Raw genomic sequence first — 22330 nt, forward strand, 5'->3', positions numbered from 1 at the left:
TTTGAGGGCCGCCACACGTTTGAAACCGCTGGGTTCGACACCAGCACGACGATGGTGGGGAGGTGTTTTCAGATCTGTGTATTGCCGCGTGTCAGGGGCCGCACTAAAGGCCACCACCAGGGGCCGCTGGTGGCCCGCTGGGCTTGCGGTGGAGAACACCGCCCCACAGTAATAATAAGAGAAGGGGTTTTTCCACTTTTTTCTGGCAACACAACTGAAACCTTTTTTTACAAGGATTCATGTTACTGCATTTACCACAATACCTGCAGTAAAAATGCAAACAAAAAAACACACTATGATCATATCTGATGCATTGTCCTTGAAACTGATTGGTCCACACCAAGGGACGGCTTTCTTTTGAGCCTCGACCCAATTGGTGCTCGACCACATGACCCCAAAAGGCGTCACACAGCTCAAAGACAATGCACTATCAAAGTAATGAGGGCTCGGGGTGAGCATCTACATCATTAGACCTCCTTTGCCAGTACCAAAATGTAATAAAAGTGGAAAAACCCTTATTATATTTTGGTACTGGCAAAGGAGGTCTAATGATGACTGCCCCACGGTGTTAATGTTTAGAAGGTGTCTGCAATTATTTTGCAGTAGGGGGCGACGATTGCTTTGTGTTTCCCCCAGTTAAGTTATTAGCGAGTTTTCAAGTTTGTAAATGTCAGACATTGCGAGCTACTCAGGAGGAGGCGCTACAACTGTAAATGTTGTGGTGTATTCACTCTTCAACACCACCGGCGTGGGGCTAAAGTAGTGAACTATTTTGCCTTTTTATATTCTTGGTTCTTTCGGTAAAGTCACCACTTAGAAGAGAAACAATAAAATAATAAAAATACAAAACAATAAAATTATCACGACGTTTCAAATGCTCTTGCTGTGGTTTTCACACCTGACGATTGCTTGTGTTGCAGTCGAAACGACGTGAGAATTTTATTGTTTTATATTTTTATTATTTTATTGTTTCCCTTCTACGTGATGGTGACTTTACCGAAAGAACCAAGAAGATGAATCCCTGCAGTCACGAAAGCTTTAAATAAAAATTTATTTGTCTTTTGTCAACGTGACACTTTATTGCTGATTGGCCGTGTCGGGTGGTGGAGGGTTACGACACATTTATAAAGAACGTGATCTAACCCACAAACCTTTATTATGAGCACTACATTCCGTAGAACATCTGACTGTTGTATCTGTAAAGCAAAACAAATACGGTACATTTTGTGCACTGATGCAGTTTTCCGCATCGTTTAATCTGGCTTCTGCCGCACATCACGGACACAACGTTCGTGTGACGATTGTCTGAACCGGTCCTGGGCATCCCTTTGGTCGACTCGGCCTCAAATGAGTACCTGGTGCGGTGTGTCAACATCGCCACTGGGGAGACAAAGGCGGCCGGGCGTGGTGCTGGCCACCCACCCCCTCGTGTACCGTGCCGGGCTTCAATGATGCCCGCGAGCAGCACTTGACCCAACAGTCTGTTAAGGCTACACGGTGGAATTTCGTCTTGCATTGAGAGTGTGCTGCATTGCCTATACATTTTTTAAACAATGAAATGAGGCAGATGTCTTGTTACGTTTTTTTTGCAGGTGCAGTGAAGAAGCTGAGATTCGTAGCAGGCTTGAAACAAATATTCGTGGAAAAAATACAGAAATAGGTACGCAACGTTTGAGAGTGTAAATGTCCATTGCGAGTGTTAATTATTTATCGCATGTGCGACATTTTACTTCTATCAGGTGTGTACATTATTAACGTCTATTGTATATTTTCATCATGTCCAACATTCATTGATAGTCCTTTTATTAATATGATTACTTTATTATTTTCAGATAACATGACAATTGCAAGTGACAATAACAATGCGAAACATCAAGAAACGCTGGTGAGTACATTTTAATGTCGTTTTCACAATATCAGCCAGAAGAGTGGACAATATTCAACGTTACAATTGAAGTTCATACGTTTATTACCTAAGTAAAGCCCATTGGGCCAAAAAGCTCTCTTGCAAGTGTGGCTCAGATGTAAGACGACAGCAAATAATTATATTGTAACAATGTCTAAAGCCGGTCTACGTGCTATACTGTAAGAGCAGAATGTGGGAATCAGGTGTTGTTGACTTTATAAATAGCAGACAGCGCGTGATGACATTAACATTGACAGCACTTCTAAAACAACCCCTTTTTATCACGAGCTTTGTATTAACTCACTCTGTTGCATCCTCAAATCTTGTAACTCAATGTTAACCCACTTCTCAATGTGGTATCGACCGCAAACTTGGTATACTTATGTCATACTGATGACAATACTATATTCATGTATTTAAACGTTATGTATTTAAACGTTATTTTTTATATGTTATGTTTGGGCTTGGGTCTCATTGTCAACTGACGTTGGCTGTGATTGGCCACAGGCCCCTTACTTTGTGGCGAGTTTCGGGGCCACTTCCTGGAGTCGTGGAGTTCTGGCATCACCAGCACGGCGCACATTACATTAAAGCGTGTTTTTTTTTAAGTACTTTTTTAAATATTTAAACATCTCAAACCCAAGCAGTCTTTACGGTGACTGCAAGGTTCGCGATGACCGTGTTCACTTTGCAGATCAAGGATTTGGAGTCTGAAATGGACTCGCTGAAGCGACGGCACGAGCAAGCGCGCAACAACTCAGCGGCAGAGTTGGCGGATTGCAGGGAGCAGATAAAGCACCTGAAAGAGGTTTGCGGAAAGAAGTTGACAAATGTTTTTTTTACCTCCGTTTTCAGTCTTGGTTAAAAAAACAACGCACCGAGCATAATGTGTGTGCACGTTGAACTTCTTTCGCGCCGTACGTAGCCGAGCATGATAATCGGGAGGTGCGGGGGTTGAAGGACATCAAACTAAACACAACAAAAAGCAGTTGACGCTGAAACTAATAAGAGTGCCATTTATTTATTCAGTGAAACCTCACCCAAGCCTTGAGCTCTTTTTCTCTTTCACGTGAGAGTTCTGCTCGGAGATTGTTGGCCACGTCCCATCACCTGTGAGTGTCGTGAGTCCGGTATATTGAAACCGGAGCATCTGGCCAAAGATGCACCGCGCATACGAGTTCAATTCAGTCACAGGTTTGCGCCATCTACTTTTCGTGTATTTTCTTGGCCTCCTCATCAGCAGAAGTTGGGTTCGGGGGTTTCCACAAACGATCAACGACCTTGGCCTTTCTTCGAAGGGTGCCGGATTCGCAGACAGCCAAACCCACCGCGCGCAGCGAAGAGGATGCTGCGTGTTGTCGCGTGCGAACTGTGATTTATACAAGTGTTATGGTGTAAATGACGACGCGGAAGGCGGACGTTGTCGGGGCTGACGCCAACGGTTTATTAAGGGCTGTCGCCTAGCTTTTGGGGAAGGGCTAACACGGGACTTGGTGGTTAAGCTAAATCTCCCCAGGGGAAAGGTACCGGGAACCCCTACGCCCCCCCCCCCCCCCCCCAGGCTAACGGGCTCTCCCCACGGCGCTGACCAACTCGGCCAGCCGAGTCAAGTAGCCCCCCTACCCTGGGTCCCCACTTTCCTACCGCTCACGACCCCGGCTCCTCGCGAAGACCCCGAACACGTCACCGGTCCTCCCTCAAATACCCCGAGGGGACATGATGTCACTCCTCCCGAGGCGAGTGTGACATTCTGTCACCCCTTTACTCCTCAACACAAGCACGGTGGAGTCTAATGGTGCCGTAGCAGATGTTACTTTTTATACGTGGAGCGTTAACTTGCACCGATGTTAAGTAAAAAAAAAAACAGCAAATATTTTGCTTTCATGGCATTTAGTAATGAATTTCTTTCTTATCGAGTCAAAATCCCAGGCGCATAGCGTGACCGTTGGGTTTTTTTTACCCTCTTCCAGATAAATTCCCGGAGTATTTCAGCTGAGATTGAGCAAGTGAAAATCAGAGCGGAAAAAACTGCACAGTTCAAAATCACGGAAATGATTGCGATGGCGGAAGAGTACAAGGTAACGCGCGGAAGTTGGCACTTCGTGCTTTAAGCTGCTTCAAAATATCTGCAAAGTTTGTCAAAGGAAGTAACGAAGTGTCTTTTTTTCTTCTGATTGTTCATTGGCAATGGTTGGATTGAAAACGACATTGCGCATTTGTTCATAACGCTCTGCAATTGCCCCCCTTCTTAACGGCAACAATAACGTTTTAAACTTGTAACTCGCACGGCATTCGCTCACCCTATCATAGAGAGACGTAACAATGACTCGGGCACGAGGAGCTACGGACAAGCAGCACGGCAGCCACACGATGAGCCCTGAGCCGACAGTTGCCCAAGCTCTGGCTCCTCTCTGTATATCATTATAATCAGAATATTTATTTAGACTGCAGGAGGAATGCGATGAGCTATAAAGCTGTTTTTATTCTTGGTTCTTTCGGTAAAGTCACCACGTAGAAGGGAAACAATAGAATAATAAAAATATAAAACAATAAAATTCTCACGACGTTTCGACTGCAACACAAGCAATCACCGTCAGGTGTGCAAACCACAGCAATAAAATTTGAAAAAAGTGGCGTTTTTTTAACGTTAGCACCACGGAGAGCGATTTGCCAGTTTGTTCAGATGGACGAGTCCATCTGTGTTCGGAAAAGAGGAGGGGGGAGACTAAAATAATGGATGCGGTCTGAAAGCCACCGTAAGCGTGAACAATCAATTAAGACCCGAAATGGTTTTTCGAATCCTTCCAATGATTGCTAAGCCAGAATCCATCTTCAGCTATAAAGCTGTTTTTCACAAATGTCCAGTAGGGGCACGGGGTCAGAACGTTACAACAACAACAACAAATAATAACCAAAACACGGTAGGAGTGCAAAGTATAGGAAAGGTAAACGAATAGCTTAAAAAAATATATACACAAATAAAACTAGGTAAAACCCACTGAGCTATATTTATATATTATATGCAGGTTTTATCATCCAATTAATGAGTGTTTAACCTGTACGTATGCTGAACTTCTTTCGCACTGTACGTAGCCAACCGTGTTTATCGGAGGTGTCGGGGAAGGACAACAAACTAAGCACAGAGATTAGAATATTTATTTAGGCTGGAGGAGGAATCAGATGAGCTATAAAGCTCTCTTTCACCGATGTCCAGTAGAAATTAGTTTCTCGATCTAGATTTCAAAGTTAATCGCTCTGGTGGTTTCCTAATATCAAAATGAAGAGCGTTCCAGACGGCCCCAGAAGGGCATCTGAAAGCGACGCGCGATGCCAGGGTCATTGCCCGAAAGTTTCCCTTCGTATTTTTGATGTTCCTCTTTAGGGAAGTTTTATTGACAAATGTGTTGGATTTCTGTGAATGTACATTTGCCGGTGTTTATGTTTCAATTTATTTATTTTTGGGTTTATTTACTTTTAGTGGAAAGTTTGTTAAGAATTTTGAAGCGTCGTCTTTCGTCCCTACATTGTTCGCGATATATTCACGAAATGTTTCGAAACGCAAATTGTAACCGTAGCCAAAACACACACACACACACATCTATTTCCTTAGTTTTTGTGCAAGTTGGTAAATGCCGTTAAAATGTTTTGCATTTTCTTTCTTGCGATCCCCGACGTAAAGCGCCAGTGTGACAGGAATCTGGCAGCTAAAGAAAAGCAATATTGTTATATCGGCCACAAACATCAGGAAGCACTTGAAAATGTGCAAACGTCGGTAAGTTTAGCTTCTGTATCATTTGTTGGTTCCTCCGTTGGTAAATCATCGTTGAGAATGGTCACGCTCACGTTCCACCCCACCCTCACAATCCCGGTGATGTTATGGCAGGCGAGCAATGTTGCCAAGTCACACGGCAAATTAAAGACTCATCGTATGAACAGAACGGTGACATATTCTTGGTTCTTTCGGTAAAGTCACCACCACGTAGAAGGGAAACAATAAAATAATAAAAAAACATAAAACAATAAAATTCTCACGAGGTTTCGACTGCAACACAAAGTAATCATCGTCAGGTGTGAAAACCACAGCAAGAAAAATACAAAATAAATTCTTGCTGTGGTTTTCACACCTGACGATTGCTTGTGTTGCAGTCGAAACGTCCCGAGAATTCTATTGTCTTATATTTTTATTATTTTATCGCTTCCCTTCTACGTGGTGGTGGCTTTACCGAAAGAACCAAGAATATGAATCCCTGCAGTCACGGAAGCTTTCAATCAGAACGGTGTCAAATTTTGCTGAAGGAAGAGCAAGCGCCCCATTTGCACGGTCGCACACTGCACACGATTTAACCGAGAGATGGTCCGCTCAGTCGTCCTACCTATGAAATACTCGACGGATCTGCAGTTCAATTATCGTACCGATTGACTCTCGTGAAATTAGTCGACACTGAGATGCACGTAGAGACACAAAGACAGAGATCCCCCCGTGTAGCCTTAACAGACTGCTGGGGCAAGCGCTGTTAGCGAGCAACGCCTATGAAGGCCGGCACTGTGGCACACGAGGGGGTGGGTGGCCAGCACCACGCCCGACCGCCTTTTTGTCTCCCGAGTGGCGATGTTTACACACCGCACCAGGTACTCATTTGAGGCTGAGTCGACTTAGGGGAGGCCCAGGACCGGTTCAGAGAATCGTCACTGACGGTGTTGTCCGTGAGAGGGAATGGAACTCGTGTCGTGGGGTTCGTAGCGCGACGCGCTAACCGCTGCGCTACCGCTCCCCCACTCTGAGATACTGAGCCACGTGACAGACACACAGATAGGGAGGCACAGAAACACGTACAGATGCACGTGAAGTTTCCTTGATAATGCAAGTAGCTTATAATGCGTGTGCCATTCATATCCCCAGTCGCGCCTGCGTTATAGAGAGGTTCTTGGTGTATGTAGACAACTCAAGTATACAATGTCAATCACCTTGACGTTTTTGTTTGTTGAAAGCAGAACAATGAAATGAGAGCAGAAATAGCAAAGTTAAAGGAAGAATTGAAGCAGAAGGTGAGTGTATGAGTGAGTGAGTGTATGAGTGAGTGAGTGCATGAGTGAGTGAGTGTATGAGTGAGTGAGTGTTTGAGTGAGTGTATGAGTGAGTGAGTGTATGAGTGAATGAGTGTATGAGTGAGTGTATGAGTGAGTGAGTGTATGAGTGAGTGAGTGAGTGTATGAGTGAGTGTATGAGTGAGTGAGTGTATGAGTGAGTGAGTGTATGAGTGAGTGAGTGTATGAGTGAGTGTATGAGTGAGTGTATGAGTGAGTGTATGAGTGAGTGTATGAGTGAGTGTGTGAGTGAGTGAGTGAGTGTATGAGTGAGTGAGTGTGTGAGAGAGTGAGTGTATGAGTGAGTGTGTGAGTGAGTGAGTGTATGAGTGAGTGAGTGTATGAGTGAGTGAGTGTATGAGTGAGTGAGTGTTTGAGTGAGTGTATGAGTGAGTGAGTGTATGAGTGAATGAGTGTATGAGTGAGTGAGTGTGTGAGTGAGTGTTTGAGTGAGTGAGTGTATGAGTGAGTGAGTGTATGAGTGAGTGAGTGTATGAGTGAGTGAGTGTATGAGTGATTGAGTGTATGAGTGAGTGAGTGTATGAGTGAGTGTATGAGTGAGTGAGTGTATGAGTGAGTGTATGAGTAAGTGAGTGAGTGTATGAGTGAGTGAGTGTATGAGTGAGTGAGTGTGTGAGAGAGTGAGTGTATGAGTAAGTGAGTGTGTGAGTGAGTGAGTGTATGAGTGAGTGAATGTGTGAGTGAGTGTATGAGTGAGTGAGTGTATGAGTGAGTGAGTGTATGAGTGAGTGAGTGTATGAGTGAGTGAGTGTTTGAGTGAGTGTATGAGTGAGTGTGTGAGTGAGTGAGTGTATGAGTGAGTGAGTGTATGAGTGATTGAGTGTATGAGTGAGTGGGTGTATGAGTGAGTGTATGAGTGAGTGAGTGTATGAGTGAGTGAGTGTATGAGTGAGTGAGTGTATGAGTGAGTAAGTGAGTGTGTGAGTGAGTAAGTGAGTGTGTGAGTGAGTAAGTGAGTAAGTGTATGAGTGAGTGAATGTGTGAGTGAGTGTATGAGTGAGTGTATGAGTGAGTGTATGAGTGAGTGTATGAGTGAGTGAGTGTATGAGTGAGTGAGTGTATGAGTGAGTGAGTGTGTGAGAAAGTGAGTGAGTGTATGAGTAAGTGAGTGTGTGAGTGAGTAAGTGTATGAGTGAGTGAATGTGTGAGTGAGTGTATGAGTGAGTGAGTGTATGAGTGAGTGAGTGAGTGTATGAGTGAATGAGTGTATGAGTGAGTGTGTGAGTGAGTGTATGAGTGAGTGAGTGTATGAGTGAGTGAGTGTATGAGTGAGTGTATGAGTGAGTGAGTGTATGAGTGAGTGAGTGTATGAGTGAGTGAGTGTATGAGTGATTGAGTGTATGAGTGATTGAGTGATTGAGTGTATGAGTGATTGAGTGTATGAGTGATTGAGTGTATGAGTGATTGAGTGTATGAGTGATTGAGTGTATGAGTGATTGAGTGTATGAGTGATTGAGTGTATGAGTGATTGAGTGTATGAGTGAGTGTATGAGTGAGTGAGTGTATGAGTGAGTGAGTGTATGAGTGAGTGAGTGTGTGAGAGAGTGAGTGTATGAGTAAGTGAGTGTGTGAGTGAGTGAGTGTATGAGTGAGTGAATGTGTGAGTGAGTGTATGAGTGAGTGAGTGTATGAGTGAGTGAGTGTATGAGTGAGTGAGTGTTTGAGTGAGTGTATGAGTGAGTGAGTGTATGAGTGAGTAAGTGAGTGTGTGAGTGAGTAAGTGAGTGTGTGAGTGAGTAAGTGTATGAGTGAGTGAGTGTATGAGTGAGTGAGTGTATGAGTGTATGAGTGAGTGAGTGTATGAGTGAGTGAGTGTATGAGTGAGTGAGTGTATGAGTGAGTGAGTGTATGAGTGAGTGTGTGAGAGGGTGAGTGTATGAGTAAGTGAGTGTGTGAGTGAGTAAGTGTATGAGTGAGTGAATGTGTGAGTGAGTGTATGAGTGAGTGAGTGTATGAGTGAGTGAGTGTATGAGTGAGTGAGTGTTTGAGTGAGTGTATGAGTGAGTGAGTGTATGAGTGAATGAGTGTATGAGTGAGTGAGTGTGTGAGTGATTGAGTGTATGAGTGATTGAGTGTATGAGTGATTGAGTGTATGAGTGATTGAGTGTATGAGTGATTGAGTGTATGAGTGATTGAGTGTATGAGTGATTGAGTGTATGAGTGATTGAGTGTATGAGTGTATGAGTGATTGAGTGTATGAGTGATTGAGTGTATGAGTGATTGAGTGTATGAGTGATTGAGTGTATGAGTGATTGAGTGTATGAGTGATTGAGTGTATGAGTGATTGAGTGTATGAGTGATTGAGTGTATGAGTGATTGAGTGTATGAGTGATTGAGTGTATGAGTGAGTGAGTGTATGAGTGAGTGAGTGTATGAGTGAGTGAGTGTATGAGTGAGTGAGTGTATGAGTGAGTGAGTGTATGAGTGAGTGAGTGTATGAGTGAGTGAGTGTATGAGTGAGTGAGTGTATGAGTGAGTGAGTGTGTGAGTGAGTGTGTGAGTGAGTGATTGAGTGTATGAGTGATTGAGTGTATGAGTGATTGAGTGTATGAGTGATTGAGTGTATGAGTGAGTGAGTGTATGAGTGAGTGAGTGTATGAGTGAGTGAGTGTATGAGTGAGTGAGTGTATGAGTGAGTGAGTGTATGAGTGAGTGAGTGTATGAGTGAGTGAGTGTGTGAGTGAGTGAGTGTGTGAGTGAGTGTGTGAGAGAGTGAGTGTGTGAGAGAGTGAGTGTGTGAGAGAGTGAGTGTGTGAGAGGGTGAGTGTGTGAGAGGGTGAGTGTGTGAGAGAGTGAGTGTGTGAGAGAGTGAGTGTGTGAGAGAGTGAGTGTGTGAGAGAGTGAGTGTGTGAGAGAGTGAGTGTGTGAGACAGTGAGTGTGTGAGTAAGTGAGTGTGTGAGTAAGTGTGTGAGTGAGTGAATGTGTGAGTGAGTGTATGAGTGAGTGTATGAGTGTATGAGTGAGTGAGTGTGAGAGAGTGAGTGTATGAGTAAGTGAGTGTGTGAGTGAGTAAGTGTATGAGTGAGTGAATGTGTGAGTGAGTGTATGAGTGAGTGAGTGTATGAGTGAGTGAGTGTATGAGTGAGTGAGTGTATGAGTGAGTGAGTGTTTGAGTGAGTGTATGAGTGAGTGAGTGTATGAGTGAATGAGTGTATGAGTGAGTGAGTGTGTGAGTGAGTGTTTGAGTGAGTGAGTGTATGAGTGAGTGAGTGTATGAGTGAGTGAGTGTGTGAGTGAGTGTTTGAGTGAGTGAGTGTATGAGTGAGTGCGTGTATGAGTGAGTGAGTGTATGAGTGAGTGAGTGTATGAGTGATTGAGTGTATGAGTGAGTGAGTGTATGAGTGAGTGAGTGTATGAGTGAGTGTATGAGTGAGTGAGTGAGTGTATGAGTGAGTGAGTGTGTGAGAGAGTGAGTATATGAGTAAGTGAGTGTGTGAGTGAGTAAGTGTATGAGTGAGTGAGTGTATGAGTGAGTGAGTGTATGAGTGGGAGAGAGACCAGGGGTTAGGGCAGTTAAATAACCCCTGGTCTCTCTCCAGCTTGAGTAAACAATGTCCTTGCTGTGGTTGTCACACCTGACGATGATTTGCTTAGCGTTGCGATCGAAATGTCGGGATTGATTTATTTAAAAAAAAAATTCGCTTAAAGAGCGCGGCTCCCGCTTTGCCCACGGGACTCGCTCCGTCTAAGCGAGCCCGAGAACTTTGCCCGGGGCGAAGGCGGCGACTCGATCCTCTCGCGTTCCCCCCGCAGGAGGGCGGCGTCGACGCGTCGCTCCGACCCCGAGCCGCGCCCCAGGCGGCGGTCACGGCCGGGACTTCCGCGGCGACGCCGGCGACGGGCGACGGGAACGCGCTCGCTCCCGGTTCGGCGGGGGACGAGGCGCCGCGCGAATCCTCTCGGGGGTTCCGCCGGCGTCCACGCGAGAGAGCCACGCAGGTACGTCGCGCGTTTCGTCGCGCACGGGAGCCGATCCCCGTCGCTCCCCGGGCTCGAGGGCGGTCGGCCTCTCTGGGGGCGTCCTCGCCTTCGGCCGCCGTTCCGTCGCGAGTCTCGCCAAGTCGGCTGGCTGCCGTCGTCCGTTCCGGCGAAAGTATATCCGGCCAAAGCCCGCTCGCGTTTTCTTCGCGATATCCATCTCTCCGTTTGGTACGATGATAAACATCTACGTTTTGATTTTAAGCTTTTGTTCGTATTTTTATTATTTTGTTGTTTCCCCTTCTACGTGACTTTACCGGAAAAAAAAACAAGAATAACAATAATAATGTCTCTTAAGCCACCGTCCCACAATTGCCTTCTGGGAGCGCACAGTTGTATCAACATTGTTTTGAGACAATTGAACTCTCTGGGCATTGTGTTGACACACGACGAGTGTGTACACGTCAGCCTTGTGTACACACCTGACCGAGTGTGTACACGTCAGCCTTGTGTACACACCTGACCGAGTGTGTACACGTCAGCCTTGTGTACACACCTGGCCCAGTGTGTACACGTCAGCCTTGTGTACACACCTGACCGAGTGTGTACACGTCAGCCTTGTGTACACACCTGACCGAGTGTGTACACGTCAGCCTTGTGTACACACCTGACCGAGTGTGTACACGTCAGCCTTGTGTACACACCTGACCGAGTGTGTACACGTCAGCCTTGTGTACACACCTGACCGAGTGTGTACACGTCAGCCTTGTATACACACCTGACCGAGTGTGTACACGTCAGCCTTTTGTACACACCTGACCGAGTGTGTACACGTCAGCACTGGGGGGGAGACATGTGACCAGGTGAGGTGCTGGCCACGGCAACCCCCCTCCTCGTGCGCTGCGCTGGCCAAGCCGGCGTGAGGTGGCTCACTCCCCCTCTCTCTCTGAAAGCCAGGAGTGGAAATTCCACATTCTTATGGCGGGGCCCACAGAATCTGATTTCAACTCAACGCTTTTCGTTAACAATCCACGTGGTCTCATCTCTGCACATCTCTGCACCACATAATTGAAATTGATTTTGTATTGAGACTAATTTTTTATTGTGGAACGTTACGGGTAACAATGTATTCTGTTTTGATTTAAAGCTTTCGTGACTGCAGTAATTCATATTCTTAGTTTTTTCGGTAAAGTCACGTTGAAGAGAAACAACAAAATAACAAAATATATATAAAACAATAAAAAATTCTCACGACGTTTCGACCATAACTCAAACGGTCATCATCTGATGGTCATCATCTGATGATGACCGTTTGAGTTATGGTCGAAACGTCGTGAGAATTTTTTATTGTTTTATATATATTTTGTTATTTTGTTGTTTCTCTTCAACGTGACTTTACCGAAAAAACTAAGAAAAATGTATTCTGTGTTTACACATACACGCACATAATAGATGCTTTGGCCATCAGCCTTTTGGCATTACAGACCAATATTATTCAGCAGTATTCATTCAAGCTAGCAAGATCTGGAGCAGTTTTTTTACTTTCTTGGGTCTTATTCATCAGTCAGGCTTGTTAAATAAATCCCGCTGGGTTAAGCGACGATGTTCGGTATTTGCGATCAGCACGGCACCCCTGTAGCCTGCGAGACCTAAATGGGGGATCTTTGTCTGTGTGCCCGTTTGATCTACAAGACTTCACCCCTGTAGCCTGCGAGACCTAAATGGGGGATCTTTGTCTGTGTGCCCGTGTAATCTGCAAGACTTCACCTTTGCCCGCACCAGTAACAGCGGCCAAGTCGGCTCCCGAGGGCATTCGCGAGCCCCTTGCCACGGGGGAGATGGCGAATTCAAAGCGAAAGTTACTCTATTGGTCGGACTCCGAGAGCTCTGAAGGCATGGATTTGACGGTGAGTTAATGCGACCGCTTTGATTGTAATTCTTCGGACGCCACAATGGGACTTGATCCACTCTCGTAGGGGAAGGAGCGGCTCGCTTGACCCCAGGGATGATTCGCGTCATGCCAGGTTCACTTGTGGATGTTCGTGCTGAATAGAGGCATTCCTCCTAATGTACGGCGCGCAGTCAAACCACTCAAAGCCGGACCAACTGGGGGGAGAGCCTTTCCCGTTATTGGGGGCTGACTGGCATGCCGCAGATAATTAAATATTTGCTATAATCTAATGAAAATAATTGCTTAATAATTGCATGGCTGTGTAACTGGAATCTTAAGGCATTCATTTGACAATTGGCACTAAAAGATAAATTTTTAATGAAAAACACAAACAAAATCTCTCCTCTGCAGTTTAATGTGAGTCTCCATCACCATGAATCGGAATAAAAGGCCGCGGTCACTGGATGCGTGAAGGTGGAATAAACATCGTGGCGAGCTTGGAGCATTTGTTAAATAACCGTAGGATGGATGTGCCAGAGACGGAGCGCTCACAAAGCATGCCCGTGACCAGGGGACGGGTTTCTGAATTCCCAAAAATCTCAACGTGCAACACCTCGACGAAGATTTATATTTGCTCGTGCGTTGCGCGCACGGGAACTGATTTTTTTTGTAAAGTAAATTATTATTTAAAAAAAATTCAGGAAGCCTTTTGGCTTACGCCGTATAACAGCAAGGCCGAATAATTTTTGTTTAATTGCAGGATCTATGCATGTGCACGATTTATCTTCATCGATATTTATGAATGTACGTTAGGTGGATGAACAACTCCTAGAAAGTGTGTCTGGCGCGATGCCATCCAAGCGAAGTGACAAGGCCAGGGCAGCAGGCAAGGTGAGGGTCTCCGACGTCTTCCTCACGTAGATGTCGAGGTTTCGCTGACGCGGCACCAATGGTGCCTGCACTCGACCAGGTTAAACCTGAACTGTTTATGGACCAGTCACATGCTAATTCCTCACGTTAACATCATGCTAATCTCCCAGTTACATGCTAATCCCTCACACTAACATCATGCTAATCTCCCAGTTACATGCTAATCCCTCACATTAACATCGTGCTAATCTCCCAGTTACATGCTAATTCCTCACATTAACATCATGCTAATGTAGTGGGGTAGATAATGTGCATAGGAATTGGCCATATACAGTACATACAGACAGACAAGGAGAACGGGTCACACGAGGTCGAACAGGTGGTCGAGTCGCGAGTGGCGTAAACAAACCCAAGTAATTAAGGGAGTCGTGGCACGAGGGCTGTGATTGGTCGAGAGGCTGTTAGCGTTAAGTGGTGGCGTCTGAATGTCTGATGAAGGGGACAGGTGCGGGCTGGCGGGAAACGGCCAGCGAGCCACGTGGCAATTCATTAAGGCTAATGCGAGAGGGGATAAAACGCGAGGTGGTTTGAACGGAAAGGAGTTGCTGTTGGAGAGTTGCTGTTGGAGAGTTGCTGTTGGAGAGTTGCTGTTGGAGAGTTGCTGCTGGGGAGTTGTTGCTGGAGAGTTGTTGCTGGGCAGTTGTTGGCGAGAGGTGAAGAGATACGAAGAAGACAGCTGGAAATGTTATGGAAGAATAGATAGAGAGCCGGACCCCAAAGACAGTAAATAGCGATGGGGAGAGTCAGCGTTAGCGGAGATAGATAGAGTCACTGTGTGTGAATAGATGGAAGTCACTGCGTGTGAAGAAATAGTGGCGATACTGTGTGTGAGGAGATAGAAGACGAACCACTGTGTGTGGAAGGGAAGATACTGTGTGTGAAGAGATAGGCGAAGAAACACTGTGTGTGGAAGGTGATGCACGGACAATGCTGAAGTAAATCGGAGTGTCCGAGTTGGCGGAGCACGGAGAGAATTACTGTGTGTACGGAACGATGGAATAAAAGTGACGGCGGAAAAAGAGACGGTTGTCGTCCGAGTGAATTCACGGCACTACACTAATCTCCCAGTTACATGCTAATCCCTCACACTAACATCATGCTAATCTCCCAGTTACATGCTAATTCCTCACATTAACATCCTGCTAATCTCCTAGTTACATGCTAATCCCTCACATTAACATCATGCTAATCTCCCAGTTACATGCTAATTCCTCACATTAACATCATGCTAATCTCCCAGTTACGTGCTAATTTCTCACATTAACATCCTGCTAATCTCCCAGTTACATGCTAATCCCTCACATTAACATTATGCTAATCTCCCAGTTACATGCTAATTCCTCACATAAACATCATGCTAATCTCCCAGTTACATGCTAATCCCTCACACTAACATCATGCTAATCTCCCAGTTACATGCTAATTCCTCACACTAACATCATGCTAATCTCCCAGTTACATGCTAATTCCTCACATTAACATCCTGCTAATCTCCTAGTTACATGCTAATCCCTCACATTAACATCATGCTAATCTCCCAGTTACATGCTAATTCCTCACATTACCATCATGCTAATCTCCCAGTTACATGCTAATTCCTCACATTAACATCCTGCTAATCTCCCAGTTACATGCTAATCCCTCACATTAACATTATGCTAATCTCCCAGTTACATGCTAATTCCTCACATTAACATCCTGCTAATCTCCCAGTTACATGCTAATCCCTCACATTAACATCATGCTAATCTCCCAGTTACATGTTAATTCCTCACATTAACATCATGCTAATCTCCCAGTTACATGCTAATCCCTCACACTAACATCATGCTAATCTCCCAGTTACATGCTAATTTCTCACACTAACATCATGCTAATCTCCCAGTTACATGCTAATCCCTCACACTAACATCCTGCTAATCTCCCAGTTACATGCTCATTTCTCACATTAACATCATGCTAATCTCCCAGTTACATGCTAATTCATCACATTAACATCCTGCTAATCTCCCAGTTACATGCTAATTCCTCACACTAACATCCTGCTAATCTCCCAGTTACATGCTAATTCCTCACACTAACATCATGCTAATCTCCCAGTTACATGCTCATTCCTCACATTAACATCCTGCTAATCTTTCACATTAACTTAGCTACTTCAATGATAAATTCCTCTGTTGATATGTAAACTCCTTTGTCAAGGGGCTCTGCTCCTCCCACCCAGCTTAAAAGACGCTGCCAAGCTTAGCGGTGTTCACTGGAGCGCTGTCGTCCAGACAGTTCTGTTCCTTCACCTGAGGATGGCTGCTTGTGTTGTGGCCGAAACGTCGCCCCCCCCCCCCCCTGAATGAGCTGTTTTAATGAATGGGATTGATTACTTCAAGTGACTTGATTTTCAATGGAAACAATTTCCTCAACTGAATAACCATAACCGGGGCCTTGAAACGACTCAGGCAGCTTTGAAACGTGGCTGTGCCAAGTGCAGCAGCTACGTCATTGAGGCATTTGTGGAATGAAATTGGTCATGGCTGCAGTGCACGCGGTGTGCAAGATGTGGTTGGAGGAGGTGAACCTAGAAATTGATTTGACCTCTGAAGATGCCCAAGTTTATTTGTGCTAATCACTGTTTACATTTTCCTCAGAACCTTTTTGATGCCGAGGGGTCAGGTGACTCCGATGACGATGACACGGGCACAATCCGAGTGAGGCTTTAGCACTACACTTTAAATTCTTGCAAAATTGTTTGTGGCAGATGTTGAATATACCTTGTGGGGTCTGCTAACGATACCAGGTGTTGCTATGAAGTTGCCAAGGATATGCCTGTATAGTATTGGATTCATAATCTTGGTTCTTTCGGTAAAAATAAAACAATACGAAAATTATTGTTTTATTTGTATTATTTTATTATTTCCCTTCTACGTGACTTTACCGAAAGAACCAAGAAGATGTTTTTGGTTGTTCCATCATATCTGCCGGGTTCTAGACTATTTAATTTCCTAGTTAATTTCCCCCCCCCCCCCCCCCCCCCGCATACCCAGCGTTTGGTTTTGTTGCTGCATTGGCATTGTTGCTACATTGGCATTGTTTGATACATTGTTGCTACATTGGCATTGCTGCTACATTGGCATTGTTGCTACATTGGCATTGTTGTTGCATTGTTGCTACATTGGCATTGTTGCTACATTGGCATTGTTGCTACATTGGTTTTGTTGCTACATTGGCATTGTTGCTACATTGTTGCTACATTGGCATTGTTGCTACATTGGCATTGTTGCTACATTGTTGCTACATTGGTATTGTTGCTACATTGGCATTGTTGCTACATTGTTGCTACATTGTTGCTACATTGTTGCTACATTGGCATTGTTGCTGAACTGGCATTGTTGCTACATTGGCATTGTTGCTACATTGACATTGTTGCTACATTGGCATTGTTGCTACATTGGTTTTGTTGCTACATTGGCATTGTTGCTACATTGGCATTGTTGTTACATTGGCATTGTTGCTGCATTCACATTGTTTGATACATTGGCATTGTTGTTACATTGGCATTGTTGTTGCATTGGCATTGTTGTTACATTGGCATTGTTGCTACATTGGCATTGTTGCTGCATTGGCATTGTTGCTACATTGGCATTGCTGCTACATTGGCATTGTTGCTACATTGGCATTGTTGCTACATTGTTGTTACATTGGCATTGTTTGATACATTGGCATTGTTGTTACATTGGCATTGTTGCTGCATTGGCATTGTTGTTACATTGGCATTGTTGCTGCATTGGCATTGTTGATACATTGGCATTGTTGCTACATTGGCATTGTTGCTGCATTGGCATTGTTGCTACATTGGCATTGTTGCTACATTGTTGGCTACATTGGCATTGTTGCTACATTGGCATTGTTGTTACATTGGCATTGTTGCTGCATTGGCATTGTTGTTACATTGGCATTGTTGCTACATTGGCATTGTTGCTGCATTGGCATTGTTGCTACATTGGCATTGTTGCTGCATTGGCATTGTTGTTACATTGGCATTGTTACTGCATTGGCATTGTTGTTACATTGGCATTGTTGTTACATTGGCATTGTTGCTACATTGGCATTGTTGCTACATTAGCATTGTTGCTACATTGTTGGCTACATTGGCATTGTTGCTACATTGGCATTGTTGCTGCATTGGCATTGTTGTTACATTGGCATTGTTGCTGCATTAGCATTGTTGTTACATTGGCATTGTTGCTACATTGGCATTGTTGCTGCATTGGCATTGTTGCTACATTGGCATTGTTGCTACATTGTTAGCTACATTGGCATTGTTGCTACATTGTTGCTACATTGGCATTGTTGCTACATTGGCATTGTTGCTACATCGTTGCTACATTGTTGCTACATTGGCACTCGTGCACCGCCCGTGCTTCTGGTGTGCTACACTTGGGCTATGCCCCCCATCCCCAAACCTTCACAAACACTTTGCCTTTAGAGGCTGACCCCTTTGCCTGATGATGACCGCTTTGTGTCGCAATCAAAACGTCGTGGTTTAATTTATATTTAACCTTTATTTTTATTTTCTTTACCTACGTGACTTTACCGAAAGAGCCAGAGTGTGTGGATCCTTTGCAGTCACGACAACTTCCAATCTAGAATGAGTGCGCTTCGCTTGCAATCCGGCTTGATCTCCCTGGGCGCTGCGGTTTCAACAATGCCCACGACGTAACGCACTTTTGTCTCTCGCTCCAAAAGATCATTGTTGCTCTCCAGCAACGTTTCACGCGGCAAGCCGCTTCGTAGAGCTGCTGTCTGTGGCCAGTTCGCCGCTCTAAAAGAAGCTCATCGTTCAATGGGCTTTACCTGCTGAGATAAAAAAAAATTTGGTTTTCATTTATTTTTATTTTATTGATTTTTTTAACCTACGTGACTTTACCAAAAAAAAACAAAGAGTAAGATCAAAATGGTTTAGTTTTTTTTGTTTATATTTTTTTATTCATTTTTTTTACCTTTCCTATACTTTGCACTCCTATTGTGGTGTTCTTGTATTGTTTGCTGTTGTGACCTCTGACATGGCCTTCTTACCGGTGGAGAAATGTTAACGGCCTCACCTGGCATACAGGAGGTCGTGGATTCCATGCCGACTCTGACGCCTGCTGTATATTTGGAGCTTGCGTGTTCTCCACGTGGTCGCGTGGATTTTTCTCCAGGTCCTCCGATTGTTCCCTACACATTTAAAAACGTGGCTTTTTAGAGTATTTGGCTGCTATACATTTCCACGTGATAAGCCACTTGGTCGAGTTATCATTTGTGGCCAGGTCACTTCTGAACGAGAGCTATACAGCTCAGTGGGCCTTACCTGGTAAAATAAAAAAAATAGTTAATAGTACCGGACATCTGTGAAAAACAGCTTCATAGCTCATCGGATTCCTCCAATATAAATACAACTTCTCATTCTGGATAAATGGGTGCGCCATTTAATCGATCGGCTAGTTGTGTGTGGTGGGGTCAAGTTGCGGCTACTCCCACCAGCTTCCAAGACGTCGTGGACAGCGCCGCTCACCCTCTGTAGAACTCCTTCCAAGACGTCGTGGACAGTGGTCACCCTCTGTAGAACTCCTTCCAAGACGTCATGGACAGCGGTCACCCTCTGTAGAACTCCTTCCAAGACGTCGTGGACAGTGGTCACCCTCTGTAGAACTCCTTCCAAGACGTTGTTAACAGCGGTCACCCTCTGTAGAACTCCTTCCAAGACGTTGTTAACAGCGGTCACCCTCTGTAGAACTCCTTCCAAGACGTCGTGGACAGTGGTCACCCTCTGTAGAACTCCTTCCAAGACGTTGTTAACAGCGGTCACCCTCTGTAGAACTCCTTCCAAGACGTCGTGGACAGCGCCGCTCACCTTCTGTAGAACTCCTTCTGCCTGCAGTGTGGCATGAGCCAGCAATTGCAGTTCTGCGCCGTCACTTCTATTGTCCACTTATCTCATTGCATTGCTTCTAGGCGTCTCATTTCCAGTCCGCGTATTGCAGCGTCACTTCTATTGTCCACTTATCTCATTGCATTGCTTCTAGGCGGTCGCTCTCATTCCCAGTCCGCGTATAGCAGCGTCAATGCCAGTCACCCGATTGGTCACCCACCCATTCAAGCCAACAATTTTGACCGATCTTTAAATGGGCCCACTCTTGTCAGATCTCAGACACTAAGCAGGATTTAGCCGGTGCAATACTTGCATGGGAGACTGCCGGGGACTACCAGGCATGGCCTATGAGGTGGTCAGGAGATGGCAGCGTAGCCATGGATTCTTGAATCTATCAGTGTGGAGCTTTTGAGTGCTCCCCCCCCCCCTTTTATGTAAATGCTGTTTAATGTTTACAATAATGTGTTCGTGTCACATGTTTGGTGCCCTCGTTTTCACGCTTCTACATTCTTGTTTTTGTGGCATGGAGACTCCCATCAGCCGTAATCATTCCACCTTCCGGACGGAGGCCTCCCCGCACAATCGCCACATCTCTCGCGATCCTGCAGATCTATAATGATCCACACCTAGCGCCTGTGCACGCGGGGCTTAATTCATCGCTCCATCTCCTCGGTTGGCGCCGCCTCGGTCGAGTATCTTCCGTTGGATGCCACTCCGGTCCGTTTTTTCCTTGACCATCGTCCCATCGTCCCTCTCCTGCCCAAGGTGGCTTCTCTCAACAGTTTGAACGATGTCACGAAACCCCCGTGTGTATTATCTGACCCTCGTGTTGTCCGTGCAGTACGTGTGTTAAACTACTTTCGCACCACCGTGCGTAGCCACGAACCCTGTGTACATTATCTGACCCTCGTGTTGTCTATACGTACGTACGTGCGTGTGTGCGTGTGTACGTGTTGAACTACTTTCGCACCACCGTGCGTAGCCACGAACCCTGTGTACATTATCTGTCCCTCGTGCTGTCCGTGCGTATGTGTGTACGTGCGTGCGTACGTCCGTGCGTGTGTACGTGTTAAACTACTTTGGCACCACCGTACATAGCCAACTGTGCTAATCGAAGGTGCGGGTGGATGGACAACGAAAACGTTGTTCCTTTCACCATCTCTCAGTGTAATCCCAAGGGAGCATCTCGCCGTGCTTCTTTGTGAGCGCCTCTGCGTTTGCGTCCCGCATCTTTGTGACTGTTGACGATGGCGGTGTTGTTGTGGCGTCTTCGATGTGTTCATTTGTCACAGGCGAGCGAGATCTCAAGAAAAGCTGCGTCGACAAGAAAGGTCAAACGAGGGAGGATGATATCTGCGTTACCTCCCAGCAAGCCTCCTGCAATAGAGTGGGGCAACATCTTTGACTGGTTTGAGGATCCAGATGTCTACGCTTTTGAACCTGAGGATTAATAAATAATCAGTGTTTTTTTGAGCGACGTTTTAACGTTGTTTTAACGTTGTTTTGCGTTCAATGTTCTTGGCGAAATGGTGGCCAGGGTGGAGACTTTTAGCCACCGCGGTTAAAATATTTTGGGTGTTCAGTTTTAAGTAAGTGTTTTTCTGTTGATTTAAAGCTTTTGTGACTGCAGGGATTCATATTCTTGGTTCTTTCGGTAAAGTCACCACGTAGAAGGGAAACAATAAAATAATACAAATATAAAACAATAAAATTATCATGACGTTTCGACTGCAACACAAAGCAATCGTCATCAGGTGTGAAAACCACAGCAAGAAAATTTGAAAAATATTTATTGCTGTGGTTTTCACACCTAATGATGATTGCTTGTGTTGCAGTCGAAACGCCGTGAGAATTTTGTTTTATATATTTTTATTATTTTACTGTTTCCCTTCTACGCGGTGGTGACTTTACCGAAAGAACCAAGAATAATAAAAGTGTTTCTCACCAATTTTCAGAGAGGAGGGGGGCGACACTTTCGCCGATAAGTTTGAGTTGGGCGGCCACACATTTGAAACCACAGCTGGGGTTGACAGCAGCATGATGATGATGGGGGGGGGGGGGTGTTTTCACATTTGTGTATTGTCGGGGGGGGGGGCGTACGTCAGAGGGCCGCGCTAAAGGCCCATCAGTGGCCGCTAGTGGCCTGCGGGCCTTGCAATGAAGAGCGAACTGTGTGTAGGTCGACTTTTGAAGGCTACGCCATTCAAGACGTGAAAACAACAAGCTGGGTAATTCGGAATAGGCAACACATGGTTCACGTCAGTAGCAATGAACTGGCCATAAACTGTTTAATAAACACGCTTGACAGAACAGGAGCAGTATAACGTCACTGGCGGGCGTGGACTTTCGTGGTATTATATACGTTGCGATTGTAAAGTAAATGTTCATTTTGTTCTGTTCGTTGCTGTAATATCGCTTCATCGAGTGCCGTCTCGTAAGGGCGACGTCAAGTGTACGCTCGAAATTAAAGCACTTAAAATCTGCGAGTAATTCCGTGCCCTTTTTTTTGCTTGTTCGACGTGAGGAAATACGTTGGGAAAGGTCGCGAGTTCGTGAAACCCCGTCGCGAGTGTCAACTCGGCCCTTCGCAACTTTCGGCGTTGTTGACATCACCGGTTTCGATGAGGTCGGAGCTGCACGTGGCTGAGCTCCTGAAAATCGATCCCCTAGGTC

The 22330-nt window shown here is 45.3% G+C and overlaps 1 protein-coding gene across 2 annotated transcripts; it reads left to right on the plus strand.

The window, feature by feature from the left end:
• Positions 1 to 1575: 1575 nt before the first annotated feature.
• Positions 1576 to 22140, plus strand: LOC142908580 (uncharacterized). 2 transcript variants are annotated; one of them, XM_076059344.1, is made up of 10 exons: positions 1576 to 1660; positions 1833 to 1885; positions 2601 to 2714; positions 3877 to 3984; positions 6899 to 6952; positions 10767 to 10952; positions 12692 to 12838; positions 13636 to 13713; positions 16395 to 16454; positions 20950 to 22140. In XM_076059344.1, exons 2-10 carry the CDS (start codon positions 1838 to 1840, stop codon positions 21106 to 21108), a joined length of 954 nt encoding a protein of 317 aa, XP_075915459.1. In that variant the 5' UTR covers positions 1576 to 1660; positions 1833 to 1837; the 3' UTR covers positions 21109 to 22140. The 2 variants fall into 2 exon arrangements, with proteins under 2 accessions (XP_075915459.1, XP_075915460.1); XM_076059345.1 differs by lacking the exon at positions 16395 to 16454.
• The last annotated feature ends 190 nt before the right edge of the window (positions 22141 to 22330 follow it).

This window comes from Petromyzon marinus, unplaced genomic scaffold (genome assembly GCF_048934315.1).
Source record: "Petromyzon marinus isolate PM22_M1 ecotype Great Lakes invasive population unplaced genomic scaffold, UKy_Petmar_22M1.pri1.0 PM_G_Scaffold_10, whole genome shotgun sequence".
Classification (NCBI taxonomy): domain Eukaryota; kingdom Metazoa; phylum Chordata; class Hyperoartia; order Petromyzontiformes; family Petromyzontidae; genus Petromyzon; species Petromyzon marinus.